Source organism: Anastrepha obliqua, chromosome 5, assembly GCF_027943255.1.
Source record: "Anastrepha obliqua isolate idAnaObli1 chromosome 5, idAnaObli1_1.0, whole genome shotgun sequence".
NCBI lineage: Eukaryota > Metazoa > Arthropoda > Insecta > Diptera > Tephritidae > Anastrepha > Anastrepha obliqua.
In genome coordinates this window covers 63,767,548-63,791,493 of record NC_072896.1, presented here as the reverse complement: position 1 = coordinate 63,791,493, position 23,946 = coordinate 63,767,548, and the positions used below count along the sequence as shown (strand labels likewise).

Genomic DNA, 23,946 nt, shown 5'->3' with positions numbered 1-23,946 from the left:
CACAACGAAGAAGATTACACGGCGTATTGAGTAATTGCGACTTGTAGTTTTGTACATACTTTCATGTAAAAAAATTTTAAATATATATCTTTTATACTTCATGAATAATCGCGGTTCCTTTTTTCTGACGCAGACTGTATATACCTTTGACAGCGAATGTCGTAAAATTCTTATAAATTTAGTTACCAGCTGATTCCTACTGGAAAACAACATGAAAAGAGAATATATTTTCGTACAACAAATTTAACGACCTCAGAAATTGTTCATTTAATACTTCCACGAGTTACTTAGGGACATGTAGGGGACTCAGAAAGTTGAACAATAAACGGCATTAAATCTCAGTCGCCCAAGTAACGATGATCTCATCGGTTAACCTGGCGAGATGAAGCAGGGTATCTCAAACCCAGTTGTTTCAAATGTCTTGAAACCACAGGGTTTAAAAAGATACAAATAAATAATTAATATTTCATTTCACATAGTTATATGGTACGAGAAAAAAATAATTGTATCTTGTATATAAATTTGAATTTTAATCATGTCCTGTCTCATTCTAGGTGATCGATTTTTTCACCTCATGCTTGCCAGGTTAGGATTGTTTAGATTACATAGGTATTGGAATACCCAGTATACGAATTGCAGGGTGATATTTTCCCTATTTGAAAGCAACACCCCATACACACATAGGAGTATACCACCATATATGTACATGTGCGTAAATCTCTGTACATGTGTTTGTATGTACTATTACCCTATTTGTGTGTAAATCCACTTTTCATGAATTTCTTAGAAATAAAAGAAACGGCGGGGATTTATATCCTGCCAAGGACTGCCCTTCAGCAGCATCCCCCAAAATTTTATTGGGAATTTTTTTCTGCTACAACAGTGCATGTCGCGAACATATTAGTTTCTCGGTATCTAATAGCGTTTTCTTTTCTCGTAATAATGTTGCATTTTTTCGGACCTGCACCAGGGATGCTAAATTTTCGTGTTCTTTTCTCAGAATATTCGAAGTAAGGGTGAGCATTACAATAGTTGTGCGAAAACTTTAATTGTTGCAAACCAATGGAAATGAATAGTTCAATTATAAAAGTACATAAAGTGGAAAGATAAAATGTTTCTTGTTTATTTTTCGTAATGTTCCTTTGCAATAGATGACTTTTCTTTTTTTTTTTTAAGAAATGAAAGTATTAATTTTTTTCAACCCCTTTGAACGAACTGCTGTTCTGCCAAAGACAGGGTTCAGGTATGTTTTCTTGGAAGATAACATTTGGTGCAAAATTGCCGATATAATAATAGAGTCCCAATTATGCCTTAATCATTAATAAATTATAGATCCTCCATTGCATATATTCAGTCAAATTGGTACGTATCTGCTGTTGGGCATTATAAAGCAAATTAAAATTTATGAATTCATGAACTAAAATATTTATTTATTCAATCCAAATCACTTTGAAATTAAAACTAACTTACACGATTAAAAAAACTGCGAAAAAACATATGGATCTAGAGTATCTATATATTATATTAATACGGAGAGCAAAATTTTGTCGTACCTTTTTTTAGTATTTATAGTCAGAGAAAAAAAGTTGAAACATATACCAATGGATAGCATATGTGGAGACGGTTTGCACAATGTATTAAAATAGATACATAAGTGAATAGGTGCAGGTAAAATTAATCACACTATTTTACGTGTATTATGATATATCATGTTGTAATATGTATCATGATATTATACAGTTTGTCAAGAATATATTTGCATAGTGAAGAAAAATTTTAAATTTTAGCTTTGATCGAGAATTCCAACAACGAATAAATAAGCAAACAAAAAATTTGTACACACATTCCACTGTCTACGACTATTAGGCGCCAACAGTTATTAAATAAACACACACATTACAAAAACAATAATAAAAAAATTGTTGGTTACTCTACAACTGCACCAAAGTATATACTTTTCTTTTTAAATGAATCCACATATTTTCGATTGGGTTAATGTCGGGACTTTCGGCGGGAGTATCAATAACTTTGGTGTAGTTATAGAGTAACCAGGACCTGCGTAAATAAGATTTATGTTTGGGATCATTATCTTGATAGTATTTGTTTTTAAATTTGTTCGAATTTCCCGGTCAATAAATCCGAATTTTGTAATACTGGAAGTCAATTCGTTTTTTAAAATATCAAGATATACAGGGTGAACGATATGAAGTGTTGCCAACTTCACACTGCTTGTATCTGTAAAACAGCTCATGACATCAACGTCAATTGTTCTAATGACAGTTCAATATATTGTTTATGATCCATCAAAAGCATTTGTGTCTCACTTTTGTTGAATTTTTTTTTCTGTGATGGAATTCTAACGTAATAGTGTGATTAGGTTATATTTGGCTGGAAAATAACAACCAGCCATTTTTCGTGAGCTCAGTCACCTCAAAGTGAGTAAAATGTTTGTGTATCGCACTATAAAACGTTACAATGATACTGGTAGCATTGCAAAACGCTATGGAGGTGGACCAAAAAAAACCACAACAACGCCAGAAATGGTTCGGAAAGTGAAAGCTCGACTTGAACGAAATCCACGTTGAAGTGGAAGAAAAATGGCCAAAGAACTGAAAATATCGCAATACAGCATTCGACGCATATTGAAAAATGTGCTCAAGGTCAAGGGTTACAAGTTACAAAAAGCACACGATCTTTCACCACAGCAAAAAAAAGTTCGGTGGGAAAGAGCAAAGGAGTTGTTGCGCTTGCACGAACGTGGCGAATTTCCTAACATTGTGTTTTCTGATGAAAAAAAATGTCCAAATTGAGCAGTTCATAAACACTCAAAACGATCGTGTTTACTTGACCGAACGCTCATATGAGAATTTGAGCCTACTCGAACTTGAGGCCACTCGAAGCAATTTTCCATCGCAAGTAATGGTTTGGGCCGCAGTGACCGCTGATGGACGCTCTCCAATCGTTTTTTATCGAGCCTGGTTTCAAAGTGAATGCGACTTATTATCGGGAAAATGTTTTAGAAGCTGCTTTAGAGCCGTGGACACGCAAGCATTTCGGTCGTATACCATGGACGTTCCAACAGGACTCGGCACCGTCTCATAAAGCTCGTGTGCACCAACAATGGTTAAAAAATCATGTTCCACACTTCATTTCATCCACACAATGGCTTTCGAATTCGCCAGACGCAAATCCGATGGACTATTCCATCTGGTCCATTTTGGAGAGCAAGGTGAGGACTAAAAAATATGCCAGTATGGATGTGCTGAAAAAAGCGATTATACGAGAATGGGCCAAAATACCTCAAGATCACATTCGTGCAGTATGCAACTCATTTTTTGACTGTTTGAAGGCTATAGTCAATACAAAAGGTGGTCATATCGGGCTAAAGTGAATATATTATATGTTAAAATTGTAATCATTTTTGAACAATTTTGTCTTTGAAATTAATAAAAACTAATTTCACACAAAAAAGTAATGGTGTTTTGAATTTGACACTTCATATCGTTCACCCTGTACTTCCTTGGTCATTATTTCGTCCAAAATTTTGATTTCGCCCACCCCAAATCATTACTGACAGTTTTCCAAACATTACGGTAGGGATAATATTTTTGTTTTGTAGTGCTGTGAGAGGCTTACGCCAAACTCTCTGGGGTTCATCATGGTAGTAGAGCATCATTTTCGTCTCATCTGAGAAAATAACGTCATCCCAGTGCTCTATGGGAAGTTATATGTGCTCGGTGGCAAATCGCAATCTTTTATCAGCGTTTTGTGCTGATATCAGGGGGTTTTTCCTAACAACTCTTGAAGAATATTTGTGTTTTTGCAACACTTTTCGAACAGTTTCATGAGAAACTCTTAACCCATAGTCTTTTTCCACTTGAAGAGCTAATCCTCCTTGTACTGCTTTACGGGCTATTATAAATATGTAGTTTTAATAATTTTACGTTCAATTCGCTGCGTCACTTCTTTTGGTCTGCCTGTAGATCCTTTCAACTCAAGTCTTTCTTCATTTTCACCACGGTTTATTATGTTATATACAGTTATAATTTTGAGGGACAACAAATCGGCGATTTCTCTGGCTGATTGCCTTTGTAGTGATTGAAATACACTACAATACACACAAATTGAATAATATTTTTGGAAACTCGTTTTCCTGTCATTGTTTTTATTAAAATCTGAGATCACTTGTAGCACTGAAGACAATCTTATAACTAAATAATTTCTTACCCCTTTCACATCCCATACCATTTGCAAAAAAACCCAAATTAATGAAATTCGCGGAAAATAACCGCATTTTTTGTTGTTTTCATCAGTTATGCAAAGATTTTTTTGACACTTTTAATTAGAGTAAACATCTTTTTTGTTGTTATTTTTGTAATGTGCGTGTTTATTTAATAACTGTTGGCGCCTAATAGTCGTAGACAGTGGAATGTGTGTATAAATTTTTTGTTTGCTTTTTTATTTGTTGTTGGAGTTCTCGATCAAAGCTAAAATTTTAAATTTTTCTTCACTATGCAAATATATTCTTGACAAACTGTATGTTCGGCCGCCGTAGCCGAATGGATTGGTGCATGACTACCATACGGAATTCACAGAGAGAACGTAGGTTCGAATCTCGGTGAAGCACCACAATTAAGAAAAACATTTTTCTAATAGCGGTCGCCCTCGGCAGGCAATGGCAAACCTCCGAGTGTATTTCTGCCATGAAAAAGCTCCTCATAAAAATATCTGCCGTTCGGAATCGGCTTAAAACTGTAAGTCCCTCCATTTGTGGTACAACATCAAGACGCACACCACTAATAGGAGGAGGAGCTCGGCCAATTATATATATACACATATATCATGATATAAAAGTTGATGAAACAACTGGAAACTGATATATTGTCAATCAATGCCAGTTTAAATCATGTTTTGACATATGTTTGGAATGACAACGAATTGGACATGTTCCATTCTACGTAGGGAAACATCACATTTTCTAGGATGCCTTTATACATAAATCTGACCATTTACTGTACTATTGATTCGATGTAGTGGCCTAATGTCATACCCGGAAAAGCCCCCATGCCATTATGTTCCCTCCTCCATACTTGACAGTACCGACAATCTATCCTCTTATGTTTTGTCGGCGCACACTTCTCATTGTATCCGAGTTTTTAAAAAAAAACTTTGGTTGATCAGAAAATAGGACAGTTTTCCATTCCTGCACTGACCAGCTTTCCGATTATTCTCAGAAATTAATGGCTTTTCGGCTGCCCTTTTTAAACCAGCTGCGCACGCTCTTCTCTGAATCGTTCGGCTGCTTACTGTTAAGTTAGGGGACGTAACGACGCTGATTGCTGATTTGTCGGGATATTTTTTCAATTTTTTTACTATCCTAGTGTCTTGGTGTTGGTATTCCTCCCCCGTAATGCAATGATTCGGCGTTTCCGTACTTTTTCAATTTGTTTAAAATAAAACTTCCTGTTGATTTGGGTAAGCAAAATTTTTAACAAATGCCCTTGCGGGTTAAGCCACTTTTGTATTTACTGATGATAAAATTCTGAATGTTTAATATTTCTTCCGGTCATTTTGACTATATTCAATCAAACGAAGGAATATATTTAATTAGTCTTTTTTGAACACAAATTTAGTATGACTGAAAAGAAACAAACTTAAATTTTTTTGTGTAATTCTTTGTGAATTTAGATACATATTTCAATATGTTTTTTCCGACACTGTACGTCAAGAAACAGATATGTATGAGTTCCCATTCAAAATACGTGTATGTATATGTACATATGTATATTCCTTTTTATTGCTTCTTTTGTTATTTGGTATTACAACTGGCTTGAGACATAAGTTATTATTATTAGGGTGTATGAAAGATGGCTACAAATTTAGGACCATTACCCTATAATTTGGTTTAAGGAATTTGTAGAAATGTAAGTGGAAATATTGACAATAATTATCTAATTCAGGTAGTTATATTTTACGAAACACATGAATCCCACAATCGATTGTGCATACAGTGGTGGCCACTAATTTAGCACTCCTATGTCAAGACAACTCCTTCTAGTTTTTCTCTTCTTTTCTCAATGATTACTAACATTTTTGAAAGTTGTTTACTTAGTAGGGATTATGTACTGCTACAATTGGTGTCTGAAATATTTCTTCTTTTCTCGTGTACTAATTGTTTTGGAACATGGGCTGGGATTTTAAATGGATCTACCAATGAGGCTATGCATACCACTCTAAGAATGGTTCTCGCGCTCTGTGTCATTGTGCCAATTTTTGCATTGCCATATTTCTGAATATGTTTAAATGCATTATAAACCATCGCAATTGCTTCGATATATCTAGGTTTGTGCTTCCATATGATTTTAAGTTCATAGTAAGCTGTCGCTGCGCTTCATAGCACCACGGATGACATTTAAAGTTAAAACTCACCACAGAATTTGAATGAGCTGAATTGAGTAACGTGAAAATAAATTTTCTTACTGCGCTAAATTCAAGCCCAGCTCTAACTGGTAGGTACTATGATACTTGCAAGTAAATGAGTTTTATGACGAAGAAAAAAAATATACATATGCATCAAACACTGATTGTTGCGGTACTTTTTCATTATTTAGTAAGTAACTTTCCAAGAAAAATGTTATTATGCTCAGAAAAAAAAAACTACTTTTTTCACTCTATGTCTTGGCATAGAGTGGTAAATTCGTGACCACCACTGTACTTAAACTTTTTTGTTGAACTTAATGACATAATTGTATTATACTTCCGGCTCAGACCTTGAAGTACTATATTTCTCATTCAACCGGAGCTAACAAATATTTTCTTTACACACTAAACAATATGAATTGAATCTTTACTTGGCCTTCTGTGATTTATGTAAGCCTATATTCTTATTTTCTCTCTAGCTTATAAAAATTAGAGTCGATGTGCCGAATCTCACAATTAATTTTTGGTTTGGTAAACAACATTTGTATTTATTACAAATATAAAGCGTTTCTTCACCCGAACTTAAACGGTTCGTCCTTGCTTTGTTCCAAAGAATTTTTATTTTCAACTTTTTTCGAGTCGTTTCTATATTGACCCGCGCAATTATTCATTGGTTTTCGAATTTAAATATACTTCAGATCTGCCGACATCTATGAGGACAACTCATTCATCATTTAGAGAGTGCAATAATATACGAGTATTTGACTTGGGTCTCCAGTTCCTAATATAATCACTAATAATAATCGTAATCAGTTGCATAGTATTGTTGGTGAATTTAGTGCTTATAATTTATATGCGATGGTTTGGTTAAATGCATGTGCGTTTTTGTGGTGTACTTCTATAATACATATCGTATGCATCGTTCGTATGCATTTTGCGTTCACACATGTATATTATCACATGTTTTTTAAGTATCCATGTATGCTTGTAGTGATGTGCGAGTTATGAGTATGTGATGTGCCGTATACCCCCTTTTCGGCCTTTTTGTCATAGTAGCACCACCCATCGGTGTTTACTTGTCTGTATGCTTCTTTCTACTCGTATTTGGTACGTATAAGCTTTCATATGCAATTGGCCTCGCAGGATTCATTTGTGTATTTATTTTATAAGCAAAGTGCCCACAGTCTTTCTCGAATATCCATACTTGTACGTACCTATATTAAAGAAATTAGGGGTGTAAAATGGTTTTTACTTTTATTTATTATTTTTGTATATCGTCGTTTTCTACTCGCGTTTATCCATAGTGCATACATCCCATACATATTACGAGTATTCGCTCATCATCATTATTCGTATAATATCTACATATGTACGAGTATTTTGTTCTATTTCATTTCATTTCCATTTAGTTTTTTATTTGAATTTCCTTCTTTTGCTACTGCCACTTGGGTTGGTGACGTCTCGACTCTCAGTCGATAGCGACATACATACATATCTACATAGGTACTGATGCTAACATTGTTCTTGTCGTTTGTCATTGGTTGTTTAAGATACCTACTCAACTCAACGCAACGATTTGCGAATATTCTTATTAATGGGGGAGGTTGTTGATTGACTACTAGCTAGCTAGCTGGTTCATAGCTGAATTGGGTAGTTGGAGAGCGAGCGCGCAGTTTTGGATATATTTATCTGGTGGTGCTTATAGAGATTCTGTCTTTGACTAACGTTTAGCTCCTTTTTATGTTTATTTTAATGTGTGCAGAGTGCGATTTGTGTTCAGGAAGGAGAAGCGAAACGGTGCTTTTCAGGCTCCTGGATATAAAATTTAAATTGAAATTGTATTTTGCGTAATATTCGTACTCGCTCCAATCCCCAATTCTTATAATGTTTCATTTTCTCGAATAACAGTGTAGGCCCTGCTATTTCGTATTACCTTTTGAAACCACTTGACGACACTAAAATTCGACAAAAATTTGGAATTTTTTACCCTCAGTTAAAAGAAGGATTGAACATTGCCAAGTTTCTTTAAAGATTTGTGTTTTTATAAAAATTATTTTCCAAAACTACTATTAGCTAAAATTATTAAAATAATAAAATAACTTTTTTTTTGTACTTTCCTCGCCTTTTTAGCAATGTTTCGGGCAGCCCGAACAGAAATCGGGGGCTATTGCAAGGATTGAACATTGCCAAGTTTCTTTAAAGATTTGTGTTTTTATAAAAATTATTTTCCAAAACTACTATTAGCTAAAATTATTAAAATAATAAAATAACTTTTTTTTTGTACTTTCCTCGCCTTTTTAGCTATGTTTCGGGCAGCCCGAACAGAAATCGGGGGCTATTGCAAAAAAAAAACATATATATATATATATTTATTTACGGCGGCCGCCATAGCCGAATGGGTTGGTGCGTGACTACCATTCGGAATTCACAGAGAGAACGTTGGTTCGAATCTCGATGAAACCAAAATTAATAAAAACATTTTTCTAATAGCGGTCGCCCTCGGCAGGCAATGGCAAACCTCCGAGTGTATTTCTGCCATGAAAAAGCTCCTCATAAAAATATCTGCCGGTCGGAGTCGGCTTGAAACTGTAGGTCCCTCCATTTGTGGAACATCAAGGCGCACACCACAAATAGGAGGAGGAGCTCGGCCAAACACCCAAAAAGGGTGTACGCGCCAATTATATATATATATATACTACTACAAATAAATTAAATATATATATATATTTATTTGTAGTAGTTTGTAATATATACATGGTCATATAAATACCACATTTAGACTTTGAAAGCAAAAAGTTGAATATGTTTTTAAATAATTAATTTTTATTGGGGAAAAAAGCAACCTAAAAAATAAAAAACTTATTTACTTCCACTTTAATTGATAACTCACGAAACCTGCTGGACACATAAATAGCTCATCCTAAAAAATTCCAAATAAAAGCAAAAATAGTAAACAAATCAGATAGTTGAGTAATAATATTGTTTTACTCCTCAACTGCGTTGTGGGCCGCATCAAAATTTTGAAAATTTTTGTTAGCGATTTTGACCTTAACGTCATTCCACAAATTTTCTATTGGATTGAGATCAAGGATCTGCGCCGGTCAATCCAGTACATTAATTTTTCTCTTCTGAGCTATTGCTTCGCTGTCTTTGCAGTATGCTTTCGATCATTGTCCTGCATAAATGTCCAATTTAATGGCATAAACTCAAACACAAATGGCTCCATTTTATTCTGGAGTATATCCAGATATTGAAATTTATCCATTTTATCAACCACGCGAACAATCGGCCCAACATCATGCCAGGAAAACGCTCCTCAAACCATGAGGCTTCCGCCGTCGTGTTTAATCGTCTTTTTTGTGAACCTAGGATTTAGCGCTTGATTTTTTGGATGACGTACAATTGTTTTTCCATCTAGTCCCATCATATTTATTTTGTTTCGTCGGTCCAAAGTACGTTTTTCCAAAACTGAATAGATTTGTCTTTGTGGGCTTCTGCAAAGGCAAGTCGGTGTTTGATATGTCTTTTTAAGAGGAGTGTTTTTTTCTGCTTATGCGGCCAAACAGCTGGGCTTCGTTAAGTCGCCTTCCTACAAGCTTTCTGGACACCTATAGACCAGATTCTTGGTTTATTTCAAGCATTATTTGCCGTGCCGACTTAAAAGGATCTGTTTGCTCTTGCGTATTATAGCTCTACCCACATTAACACCCGTTTTTCGCGGCTTTGGTTTTCTTTCCGTTTTTTTTGCTTAGATAGGATGAATCTTTCTTAATTAAATTAAGAGCATTATAAACCATTTTCCGAGAGCATATCATCATTTCAGCTATGCAATGTTTTCCACGTCCCATTTTTAGTAATTACGTTAAAATTTTATTTAAGAAACCAAAAATTATACTAAAAATCGCTGAAACAATATTAAAGTTTTACTTTCCGCTGCACAAGTTAAAATGTGCTATTTTTGTGTCCACTTCAAAACAGCAATAAGCATAAATAAAATAGAACGCAAAAAATTCCATCGAAAAAAAAAACGGTAAATTCCTCGCTTAAATGTAAGCTTAATAACGGTAATAAATATAAACAAACAAATTTATTTGATCAAATCAGAGTTCCTACTAAAAACTTAACATATGTATAAGGTTCACATTTGTGCTATTTATCTGTCCATGGCTGTATATTATATTATATATATATACAAGGCCGGGTCGATTTGGGGGGAGGCAAAAAAATCGCCCATTGCTCTGTGAAAATCATATTCTAGGGATCAAAATAAGAAACTTTGCCGAAGGAACCACACCTCTAAAACGAATTCTGATGTACGATTTTCACAGAGCAATGAGCGATTTTTAAAACGACCCACCCTAATATATACTATATTTTATTTAGTATGTTAATGTAATAGGTGCAAAAATCGGTCTTGGAAAATTTTATTTAGTACATATATTTTTTGCACCCATTACATTAACATCTCCAAATAATTTGAAAACATACACAGGAAAATTATCACATATGCTCCTTTTTATATTTTCTAATTCGAGTAATTCGTAATTCTCAAATTGCTCTCCAATTGAAGTCTTTGTTTGTCTTATAATTATTAAGCTTATATCAAATTTCAAATATTATGAAATTATTTTTTCCGATAATAGTAATATTAGTGTGGTCCTTGAAAGATATTCATACCAAGCTTCTCAATTTGTCGTGCGTGCCTTGATATTTTCCTGAAAATAGAAATAGAAATACGTCCTCCTTCAAATTTTTTGAGAATCTTAGCAATTTGTCAAGGGAGAGGGAATTAAATTCATATCAATGAGTCAATATATCCGAGCCAAAAATTTACCATCTAAGTCTGCCGAAAGCCGGTCTTGCAGTTACGAAAATGATCTGTACTTTCCTCGTTATCCAAACCAGATTTACACACTGGCTAGTCGATGATCTCTACGGTGACTATATGTCGTCCCCATGGATAGTGCATCTTAATTTGTGCTATCAAGGCTCGTAGCTCCCTCCTCTGTTCGATAAGGAATTTTGCTGCCACCTTGTTAGGCATTTTCAAAAAACATTTGGTTGTTTTACAGGTGCCAGTACTGCACCAACGGTTATCATGAGCTTTATTAATGAAAACCTTGATGTACACGATTTTTCTCGCTATTGGCTCCGGCCAATTTGGACGCCCTGAAGAAACGCAAATGGTCAGTTCAACCAATCCAAGGTCATTCCACCTGGACTATTTTTGAAAAGATAAGAACGGACGGAGCAGCTTGACTGTTACTGCAAACCTTGATTTTATGTCCTCGTCACCTTCAGCAATTATCCAGTATTTTAAGTATTGCAAATATTTCCGATTGAAATACTATTTCCGCATTCCGAAAACAGTCAAGTATCTGAACTTTTTATCAATTACCGTCGGCGTAGAAAGTTCTTATCGAGCTCTATATTGCTTCATTGTAGAAAAGGTTAGATTAGACTTGATTGATCCTCTAGATCGCACATAGACCAGAAATTGATCCATAGTAATACCAAGTGTTAATATGGAGAGTATACCTTATATTTTTTCTTTGATACACAGTTTGGATAATTCAAGTAGGCTGCTAATTTTTTTATCTGCCACACTTTCTAAGCAGTTTATTCGTATTCTGTTAAGTGCAGGGCAGTGGCAGAGTAGGTGTTCCAGGGTTTCTCTCGCGTTGACTACGTTACATATTGTGCATGTATCGTTCTGCACTAGCTTCAGTTTGGCCGCATACGATGCCAGCGGCCTGACTTGCATTTTTGCCTTTATCAAAGAAAAACTTTAAAATGTACCAAATTGTCTCTTTGTGAATGGAGCAAACAAAAAACAGCAAAATAATTTTTTTAGTGTGAATTTTTTCAGTGTAATATCGAGTCCGTATAGTAACATAAAAAAAACGTCACACCCTCTTTAAATGTCGTGTGGTTAGTACCGACAAATTACAATATGATCTTCTATAAAAATTAGAAAAAATTTGGACGAAATTAAAAATTTTTGAAACAGAATATCGGAAACAAAATGTGGATAAGCAGTTTTATAGCCCATTCAGTTTTAAAAGGCAAATAAAGAAGCTCAATACTCTCGTTGATTATTGATAATCCCCCTAATGTCGTGCATTCGTCGTACAATCGCAACCCACCCTTTACTCCTACTTTAGTAGCTTGCAGGTTTAGAATTTGACTTTTTGTGTGTGTTGTAACCACTGCTTTATAAACAGTATTTGCCTCTTTCCAATAAAACAATTCCTCTTACATATTAATAGAATATAATTTTCCTACTTGTGCATACATGTACATATATGTATATGTACATATGTGGCGCTAACAGTAGATAACTATTTGTATTATAGTTGTGTGTTTTATGTAAAAAAATATTATTTGGCGGTGGATTTACTAATACGTTGCACTTTAATTAACTTTGATTTCATTCGTAATCACTGCACAATTTCAACATAAAATGTTTGCTTAACTCATTCAACACACTTTGTATGCCCATACATCTCTTAATACATATTTTTATACCTGCAAACTCCACAAAAGACATTCGATTTATGTTAACCATAAACTACTAAACATTTTCTCACTTCAACAATTTTGCAGAAAATGGAGCGGCAAGGCAAAATGGAATTGGCAGCTAAAGAACGGGAGAGTCAGCGTCTCCAGCAAATACCGAAAAAGTGGAATAGACGCGAAGAATATGAATTTTTGCGCGTGCTAACCGGCTATGGTGTGGATCTTCAACCACCCACCGCTTTGGGCATTATTTTGGCACCAGATTGGACCAAATTCAAGCAAATGGCTCATTTGGAACGTAAAAGTGATGAGACGCTAAGTGATTACTACAAGGTATTCATAGCAATGTGCAAGCGTAAGGCTGGCATCAAACTTAACGATAATGAACGTGGCCTCGAAGGGATAATCGAAGAAATTAGCGAGGATCACGCAAAATTAATATTAGAGCGACTGGAATTGCTGTCGAAATTGCGCGAAGTAGCCCGGCATCCGCAATTAGAGGAGCGTCTGAAGTTGTGTCAGATGAATGCAGACACACCTGATTGGTGGGAACCTGGTAAACATGACAAAGAGATAATATCGGCCGTGTTGAAACATGGTCTTTACCGTTCGGAAACGTTCATTTTTAATGATCCAAGTTTCAGTTTTGCTGAATCAGAAAAGCGTTTTATACGTGAATTGGAAGCACAAATTCAGCGTTCAATAAAACTAGAGTCTTTTAACGCGGATCGCTTGCCATCGGCGGTACCAACTGTTAAGGGTGAGGTAATTGATCTGGATGATGAGTTACTCACAAAAGACAGTCTCATCAAAAAGGAGCAATTTACGTCAGTGAAAGCAGAAGTAAAAACTGAAAAGTCAGTAGATGTTGCTGACAAACTCACCAGTGACAAAGGTAAGACAGATACTGAGCCTTGTGCGGTTTCAGAGGAGCTAAGTGATAAAAAGACTGACCGACAAAATGAATCCAATGAAGATTTTAGCTTAAGCAATGCTTCATCAGTAAATAAAGAACCGACTGGTCTAGGCTTAATGAATGAATCCAATACTGAAGGTAAAGATTCCAATCTAATACACGAGATACCAAACTTTGATACAAAGAGTACGAATTTGAGCTCAATTGATAAATCTGATGAAGGCGTTTCTTCCAAGGAGCTTTCCGAAATTGACGCCGAGCAAATTGTGGAAAAGATGCCCAAAGACGGTAGTGAAAAAATGGACGTTAGCGAAAGTGCCGTCGAGAAAAAAGACTTGGACGCTGGTATTGCTGTTGTTGATAATGAAAAGTCTAAAGAACTGAGCGCATATAACGATGCCGATAAGGTCGGCGAAAAAATTCCAACTGCGGAGAAGTCGGAAGTTGCAAGCAAGATAAATGGCACTCCAACCGATGAACTAGAATCAAATGTAGAAAAGGAGTCATGCGAAGACGCAAAATTAATATGTCCTGCAAATGAGAGTGACAAAAATAAATCAGATGAAAGTGAAGACGAAGTTGTTACAAAGAAGAATGAATTAAGTAAAGGCAGTGAATTGTCTTCTAAGGAAGATTCTGAAAGTACAAAGCCAAACGCAGAAGAATCGATCTCGAAAGATGGAAGTGCTGTTACAGACGCAGCAGATGAAAATCCAAAGTCCACTGCCGATGAAGAAATACTCGATTTGGCCGTAGCCACAACAGGAGCCACTGATCCTGATGATGAGGATGTCATGAAAGAAAAGGAAAAAGCAGTTGAAGAAGAGTGCAAGAAGCAAGCGGCTGAATTAAAGGCACGTTTCCCCGACTTGGAGGTCATACAACCCTCTACCGTGAAGCAAAAGCAGGATAAGCCCAAATTGGAAATGTGCATGATACGCTGGTTCAAAGATTTCGCTCTTGAACGAAGAATTGCGCACATCGTTATCTGTGTGGAGACGAACAAATGGACAGTAAATAGAAATTATACCGCGTTTGCCGGCTGCAAGGGCATTGATCTTAATATTTGCCTGCATGAGGCTATACCACATCTGAAAAATATCGAGCGGCCGCCATCGACCCCTGATGTAATCACTATAACTACCGAACTGGGTGTTACAAAACATTTGCAGACATCACAGATGCCACAGGTCGCTGGTACTGTACCAGCTCCACCAGTTCCCGTTACAGCTCCGCCCGCTGTTAGCACTAATATTCCCCTTGGGCTGTTACCGCCGCCAACAACTGTCGCCGGTGTTAATAGCTCAGGTAAAGGCATTAGTAACATGAGTGTTCCACCATTGGATGCTAACAGTATAAATGCCGCAGTAGCAGCTGCAGTCGCAGCAGCTGCCGCTGGCGGAAATAATTCAAATTCGTTGTCTGCGAATACGCTATCAGCACTGTTGCCAGGAATGACCATGACACCAGCCTCAGCTGCCGCGACGACAGCGTTGAACGCCACTGCGCCGGTGGCACAGCCAGTCAATATGCCAAACAGTGTGCCGGCTCCTCTTCCACCTGCCACACAAAGTATAGGCAAGAAACGAAAACGCCATATAGCAATTGACGTTGAGACTGAGCGAGCTAAACTGCATGCGCTGCTGAATAGTTCACAAAATAGTGAGTAGGCCGAATATATATTCACACACATTTCAACATCCGTAAATAATTGTTTATTATTTCTAGTGGGTCTAAAAGATTGGGAGACTGAAATCGCAAATATGGAACCATTAGCTGCTACTGCACAACCATCTGGACGTCGCAGTGCTTCATCTGTTTCACCAGCAGCACCTACAGCGTCCGCTGCAAGCATGCCATTACAACCGCCACCTGCACATCAGCACGCATCACTTGCACGGCAGTCATCTGGCCAATTCAGCAAGCCGGCAGTACCACCACTTAAAACGCCACCAACGTCCATTAGTGGACCAATGGACTTGTCTTCAAGGTACATATATTAATACATTTTTCTATGATTTATTTATAACACATCTTTCTCCCACTCAGCCTACCACGAATGAACATGACAGATATGCTAAAATCTGCTTCTAACGTTTCCGGTGCCATTGATTTAAGTGAAGTACAGGATTTTTCAATGCCTTCAAAGAAGTCGTCTACATCGCATTTACAAGCTTCCCTGAGTTCCGCTTTTCCATCTATGGGCGGCAAAGGCAAACTGGATGATACTCTGAACAAATTAATGAAGAAAAATAATTGCGTAAGTTGGGCATGTTAATGTTATTCTCGCTTAGCAACAACGAAACTTATGCTGATTAATTTTTCTTGCAGACTATTGAAGAACCCGTTATTGGCAAAGAGAAGAAACGTAAGAAGCTAGATGAAATCGTATTGGGTCTATCAGCTGCCAAGGAACAGAAAACTTTCCCTGACCCATCTTTGCCGTCGTCAAAGAAACCACAAATACCACCGAGCGTATCGGTAACTCCTGCTAGTCTGCCGACTTCAGTATCAAATCAAAATCAGCAAAATCAAAAACCGTTCACTATCACTGTTACGACAGTGCCCGGAAGTGAGTTTGAGTCTCTGAGCCTATTTTTAGCCTAATTATATCACTCATATAAATGCAAATAATAACTCGTGCTTTTTTCTAATCGCTTGCAGAGTCCAAATCAGGTGGAAATATTTCAATGCCTTCCCCAGCGCCTGTACCCTCTACATCGAGCAGTGGATTGCCATTGATGAGCGGTTCTCTGTCCTTAAAAGACATTAATGCTATCGTTGCCCAAACCATGGCTTCAGATCCGCAAACTCTGCTTAAGCAACAACAAAAGATGATGCAATGCTTACCCCCGGCGCAACGCAAAGCCTATGAAGCTATGCTGGCCGAAATGGAACAAGCTATGAAGTTGAGGTAAGAAGCTACTTTTATATGTCCACTACTTTTAGCCATCTGGAAGCTTGAAATAACGAAAAATATGGTGTTTTTTTTTAATTTTTGATGTCTGCAGCGCTAAATATAACGTGCCTGACTTGAAGGTGAATAAGTGGCTGACAGACATGACCACGCCACTCACAGATCAACTGAATATAGATTTCGGTAACTCTGCGGCCAGTACCAGTACCAATACAAACAGTCGACGTTCGAATCGGCAACAAAGTAGTAATTCGGCACATCAGGCGTCTGTCTCTCAAATGAACAAAGCGGCTGGCTCACAATCTGCACAATCCCATGCACAACACCAACAACAGACAACAATGGCTGGCTCACAAGGACTGACTGGCGAGGAGCCCGTGCCTGTGGTCAATAAGCAAACCGGCAAGCGTATTTCTGGTAGCAAAGCCCCACAACTGAAGCGTCTGATGCAATGGTATGATAAATTATTGTTTGTTTTAGAAAGATAAAAATTGTATGTTTTTCATTTCTCAACAACTAGGCTGACTGAGAATCCTGCTTACGAGGTCGATCCAAAATGGTTGGAACAAATACAAAATCCAATGTCTATTCCATCGCCAAAACTTAGTTCGATGGATACTAGTAATTATGCATCGACAAGTAAATCATCACACGGAGGTCGACCATCATCAACTTCAAGCAGCTCGTCATCAGGAGCCCATGTACAACAACAACAATCTTCATCCACACAATCGTCACCAGCTCCATCGCCCACTGTGTCTTCCAAGAAGTCTTCACGGCAATCGGCTATCGATCAAGCGAATGCCGCCATGCAGTTTGGGACATTGGCTGGATTGAACCCAAATATTTTGGCCAGTTTGCCTGGACTAGGTACATTTGATCCAAAGAATCCACTTGGCGCCTTCGATCCAAAGAACCCGTTGTTATCAATGCCGTTTGCTGGCATGCCTGCTATGGGTAATATACCTGGACTGAATAATTTGAACAGTATGAATTTGTTTGCTAGTTTGGCTAGTATGGGAGGCCTTGGTAATTTGGCGACGATGGATCCGCAAACACTGGCTACTTTAATGGCTGCTGGATCGGCGCTGGCAGGTTTGGGTGGAACGAATACTAACACTGGGAATTCAGGCACTGGTAAAAATTCGCAATCCGGTGGGTCATCCAGCAAGAAAAATAAAAATGATGCACAGCAAAATGCTATGAACTTGGGTGCTTTGGCGGGCAACTCGGGCAATAGTGGTAATTCTGGTAGCAGCATTGGAGGTTCGTCCAATAAAAACGCCAACGCTGCAGCTGCTGCAGCATCACAATTGACAGGCTGTTTTCCGTACCTGTTCCCCAATCCGTCGTTACTTTATCCACCAATGGGCCTTGGCAGCTTGAATCCATATTCGCTGGGCTCATCGGGACTTGGCTCAGCTTATGATCAGTTGGCACAACAGTACAACTTATTGAATGGTGGTGCAGGAGTAACTTCATCGGGAGGCAGTTCCTCCACAACGCAGTCGAAGTCTCATCAATCTCAATCGAAATCAAGTAATTCGCGTTCATCTACGTCGTCGTCATCCTCAGCTGCTTCTGTGGCAAATCTTATGAATGTAATGGCGAGTATGGGAACGGCTGGTCAACCACCAACTAGCGTAAGTAGCTCTCAATCGTCATCACGTAGCAGCGGGCGTCAATCAGCGGCCAGTCGTGCTGCCGCCCAGGTAGCTGAAATGGCACAGCTCTCGAGTCTGCTATTGCCGGGCACGGATCCACATTTGCTTGAGTCTCTCAGTCGCATGGATTTAGCACAAAGTACACGCTTACTGAGTTCATTAGGAATCCCACAAATAAATGCGCCATCACCACAATCATCTTCTAGTGACAAACGCTCGTCCAACAACAATTCAGCTGCGTCGATCGCTGCTGCACAAGCGGCTCAGGCAGAAAAGCAAGCTGCCAAAGAGCAGCAAAAATGGATGGAGAGCTTAGCGCGAAGTCAATTGCCAACAGATTTGGCCACATTACAGGCTTTTTCACAAGGCAAATTCCCTGCCTCACTAACTGGCGGTAGCCAAACGACTTCCACGTCTTCGTCGGCGTCAACATCGTCGGCTTCGTCGAGCAAGAATGCCTCGAAAGCGGCAGCTGCTGCCCTAGCTGCACAATTACCGCAAATACTTGGTCTACCAAGCGACTTTGCACCAGCGATGATCGCCGATATGGCACAAGCATTGACCGCTCCTGGTTCGTTGGCAAGTTTGGCGGGCTTGACTGCGCCACCTACCAGTAGCGCGTCATCTATGGGTGGCGGTAGCGGCAGCAGCAGCAGCACTTCGAGTTCCTCGAAACGCCAACGAGGTGGCGCCGGCGGTGGCGGTGGTAGTAGTAGCAACATGATTGACCCGGATGCCTTGACCAAGGATGCCTTTAAACAACAAATGGAATACTATACGAAAACTTTAGGACTCGGATCTGGCATCTCTCTAATACCCACCTCAGTTGCAACGAGTATGAGCACCAGCGGTGTGTCCAATTCAATTTCTAATGCCCAAATTGATGATCATCACAAATCTAAGCGTCCAAGAATTGATTCACATGCCGCAGCGTTAGCAAGCGCTAAGGATGAATTATCCGCTGCTATGCTAGCTAGTGGGCTACCACTAAATCTTGGCGGTGGCATGACCAGCATAGAGAAGAGCTTAAGGAGCGTTAATGTTGGTATGGGTGGTAGTGGTGGTGGTGGTGGCGCTGCGATGCCCGAGGCCGACAAAGTCACACTGACACCGTTAAATTCCGCTGGCATTGCGGCCAACCTACCATCGCAGACCACCATTACCATTGCACCACCGATAAGCTCCGGTGCCAGTTCCAGCAGTGAGCGCTCTGAACGTAGTGAATCGCGCATTTCGTTGACAATCACAAATGCTGCTGATGCAGCTAAATTGCCACCACCGTATGAGGAAGCGGACGAGCTAATAATACAGCCAATACTTAAAAAGCCACAAAACACACCAACTTCGACTGTCCCAAGTGTGGCATCAAGCAGTCATGGTAGTGTAGAGGATTTAGAATCAGCAGTAGCTGCCAGCATGGCCGGAGGTGGCGGTGGTGGTGGTGTTACTAGTGGCAATACAACCCCTACCCCATCGACATCTGCTGCAGCTGCAGCTGCGGCAGCGGCAGCGGCAGCTTCCGCCAATGAAGAGCATCGACGTTCATCCAGCCGTTTGAAACGACCACGAACGGTCACTGATCATTCACTAAATGAACAGCCGCCTGAAAAGCGACGCGAATTGCGCTCAACACGCCATACACGCCAATCGAGCGGCAGCCTGGAAGCAACATTGAATTTGTCTACAAACAGCGAGGCGGAGGAAAAAAATGAATGAGTACTGCGACGTACTACGCGACTGATGACAAATAAATAGAACAAAGCGCGCAAGTAGCGAACGAGTAAAAACAAATAATATGGAATGTGAATAGAATGTATGAATTTATTGTATGTAGAGTAATGCAAGGATTAAGTGAAATTGGGGAGTGTGGGAGAGGAGTGGATACCAAGGGGTAAAATACTAGTATTAGCAAAGCAAAAATCATAAAACTTCAATCGCAGCCCATAAATATTGTGGTTGTAACAGCTAACAGATCCATAAATACTTTGATATACTGCTGTAAAATCAGACATCTTCTCCATTTAAAAGGTTAAGTGAACTTACTGCACAATTTTATTGTGTTCCTGCGGAGATAACCTCAAAGATTACAAGGTTTGCCAGTCCAAAGCAAAATTGTGAGACTAACTTGGGCTACCATGTCATAGAAGATTTGGCAGCAGAATTGTGGCCGCTCATTTCATAAGTAATCTTACGAGCTTCCAATGAGTTGTTGTTCAGACGACACCGAATTAACATGAGCAGTGGATGCGCTGGTTTTTTTTCTTATATCATCAACACAATCTCAGTTTTGTCATAAAGAAACCGTTGCCACATCCCCTGTTACGACAGCAAGTCAGCTGATTCCTCTAAAATCACTAAGATCAGGCTAACAGTGTGATGTTCACTACACCTAAATTCTCCACCATGCTCCTAAACACTATTCAATGAGAAAGTGCGTCGACCTTGAAAGCGCAAAATGGCAACTGCTGCAACCGTCGTTTTGTTGCTTCACAGCCAAAACACTTCTCTATAATTTTTACTCGAGCACTTGTCATTCACGCTGCTGCTGCATTTTCATTTGACAAGTTGCAGAACTTGTAACAATTTCGCAAACATACTTCTCTCCTTCCATTTATATAATGGTTTTGTATTGATCTGCTGCAATATAATGAAATTTGATTGGCTAAGCAGAAAGGAAAAGTAAATATATTATGAAAAGCGCTTATAATTATAAACAGATTATAATAAATGAAGAGTTATTACTATAAATTATTGCTAAAACAAAAAAGTAAAAAATACAGAAAAAATAAATAACCAAGTTAGCTCGTAACGACAATTTAATTTAATTGGATTGCTTAATAATTTACCTAAAAAAGTAAAATGCACAAGTAAATCTACAAACGGCAACGATAAATTTTGAGCTTATGACGTTTATTATAATGCTGATAATGATCGTTGTAATATATAATGATAATGGTAGTATTGTAATGTACTGGTAAGCGTAATACTCGAAAACGCTTGCAGAATTCAAATGAGAAAACACAAAGCGTATATAATTGAATAGACAACTTATATATAGATATATTTTCTTAAACGTGTGTATTTTATAAATTATATATATTTTTTTTTTGATATTCATCTAATTACACGTATGATTATATTATGCTAATTATTACAGTTTGTAGTTGTAACGAGAAAAGTAATAAAAAATTAATGCAAATTCAGGCAAATTAAGAATATGATAGTAAATTAATCTGTTTGTTGCCAATCAAAAATCTATGCGATTGTTTGATTTTATTTATCTTTTGGTTTTATTTTTATTCAGTTAAAATTGTGAGAAATCGATAACATAAAAAATTATCGCAAACAGTTTAGAGGAATATTTATTTTAAATTAGCGCTAACAGAGCATCGTAGTTAGTTTTGATAAGCCGTGCCCAGGCTTAACGCACCTGGACTAACAATGTTACTTGACCGTAAACAAGTTTAAGAATTTCAACTAATTGCCATGCGAAAATGATTGTCGTGCGCTTTAGTCAAACAAACAAAAAAAAAAAACGGCAAAGCCTTATCACCAAGATCTATTTGTTTATCTTAATACGCTTCATGGCAATAGTGGTTTCTAATATTTAGATAAAGCGAACGATTCGAATGCTCGTTAAAGTGTAGGATTTTCGATTTCGAATTTTTTTTCTGTTCAACAAACCAAATTTCATAAGAAACGCTTATGAACATGTGTATGTATTGCGTGTGCGTGAGCAAAGTGTAGTCTTTGCATATTGATATTCAATGCAAATGAAGAGCATAAAAAGCAAAGAAGAAAGACTACAAACAAAAATATACACACATACTTTATCGCAATTGACGATGTCTGCATGTTTAGTTTTTTTTTTTTTTTTTTTTATAAAATTACATTATTGCATTGATTCACACATATTTTATAAATACATTAGTAGGAATAACTTGTATCATACTATAATCGTTTTTAGTAATACTTTATTTTAATTTTATTTTAATAAAACAATTATAATTTAATTTTTATTTTTGAAAATAAAAATTTTTATAAATATTTTTTATTTATATTGTTTTTCGGCTTTGAATATGTAGGGTTTTTGCTCTGCCACTGCAACGTGCTGATTGGTTTTTCACTTAAAACAATATCTCGTATCGTGGTACAATTATTTTTGTGGAACTTGCATGTATAAAACATTATTTTTTTCGATTTCATTTATCTTGAAAGCAGTTTGAATTGGTAAACCTAGTTGGGGATCAGATGCTTTCCAAATTTAAGTCCTTCGCATCGTTTTGGCTGGAGATTCAGACTGGATTTTTAGGTATTTTAAATTAAACATTTGTTTGTCGGTTAGAAAAGGACATTTCCAAAATATTTTAGTCCGTTTTTATTTGTATGGGCGGCTGCTCGAGTTATGTTCGAATTTAGAGATATGCTTATAAAATGTTCTATCGTTATATCCGTTATATATAAGTAACATGTGTGAGTGGCGTGCAAATAAAAAGGCGCTAATCAATCTTTTGTAAAGCCTAATAAATATTTATTGTAAATCTAAATAAATTGTAATCACATTTTTCACCATTTAAAACATTAAAAGGAAATTTTGAATAGTAGTAAATTAAAAAGATAAAAATAAAACTAAATATATACTGAGGTGTTAAAATTATATGTAAAAGCACATTTACTTGAAATACGATCAAGATTTGGCTAATCAAATCATACGGGCACACACATACGTTAAATACTTAATTTAATGTAATGAAAATGCTATTTAAACTGGAAAATTTAAATTAAAAAACTTGTAATTATAATATTAACTTATTATTTATGTATACATGCATGCAAACATCCATACCATACAATACAAGCGGACATACATACATACGTATTACACACATCCATACATATATACATATATATGTCTTTATAAATATATTGTATGTATCGTTTAAGCAAAATAAAATAACGAAGCATCAAATAATTAAATAATTATTAGTGCATGCATGCATATTTGCATACAATAGCAAGCAACCAGCAAACAAACAAAAACAAAATGAATTACTGCATTCATAAATGATATTAACGTAATTAAGATCAACTACAAAAAGTTTAAACGTTTACTTATAAATAAATAAAAATAAGAAAATCTTACAAAATGCATATGAGCATTTGTTTTTTTTTTTTTCTTTAAACGGAAGAAGTTTTAAATTGGGATAGAACTGTGGAAATTATTCCAACTATAAGCGACCAGTAGAGGTTCTACAGTCGGTTCTAAGTAATTGGAGGCTTACAAGGATTGTCACTTCAGCAGCATTCCCCGTATATGTAAAGGGAATGTTTATGCTGCTACAACACCAACAATAACCAATAGAGGTCACTAAAAAGCAACGTCATTCAATTAATTATGTTCTGACTATCGGTATGTTCAACAATGCATTATAATGCGCAACATACCATTTCAGAGTGAGCAGTGCGTTCAAAAATGCAAATATGGCAGTACTGCAAATGCAACGCGTTCT

General features: G+C 37.3%; 1 protein-coding gene across 12 annotated transcripts in view; it reads left to right on the top strand.

The window, feature by feature from the left end:
* LOC129249348 (mucin-19) overlaps nucleotides 1-23,587 on the top strand; it is a 98,746-nt gene extending 75,159 nt beyond the window's left edge. For all 12 annotated transcript variants that reach the window (XM_054889122.1, XM_054889128.1, XM_054889126.1 and 9 more), the window contains 7 exons: nucleotides 13,027-15,517; nucleotides 15,584-15,845; nucleotides 15,905-16,115; nucleotides 16,187-16,427; nucleotides 16,520-16,769; nucleotides 16,867-17,226; nucleotides 17,293-23,587. In XM_054889122.1, coding sequence (XP_054745097.1) covers nucleotides 13,027-15,517; nucleotides 15,584-15,845; nucleotides 15,905-16,115; nucleotides 16,187-16,427; nucleotides 16,520-16,769; nucleotides 16,867-17,226; nucleotides 17,293-20,152 — 6,675 coding nt within the window. In that variant the 3' untranslated portion in view covers nucleotides 20,153-23,587. The remainder of the gene's footprint in view (nucleotides 1-13,026; nucleotides 15,518-15,583; nucleotides 15,846-15,904; nucleotides 16,116-16,186; nucleotides 16,428-16,519; nucleotides 16,770-16,866; nucleotides 17,227-17,292) is intronic.
* The last annotated feature ends 359 nt before the right edge of the window (nucleotides 23,588-23,946 follow it).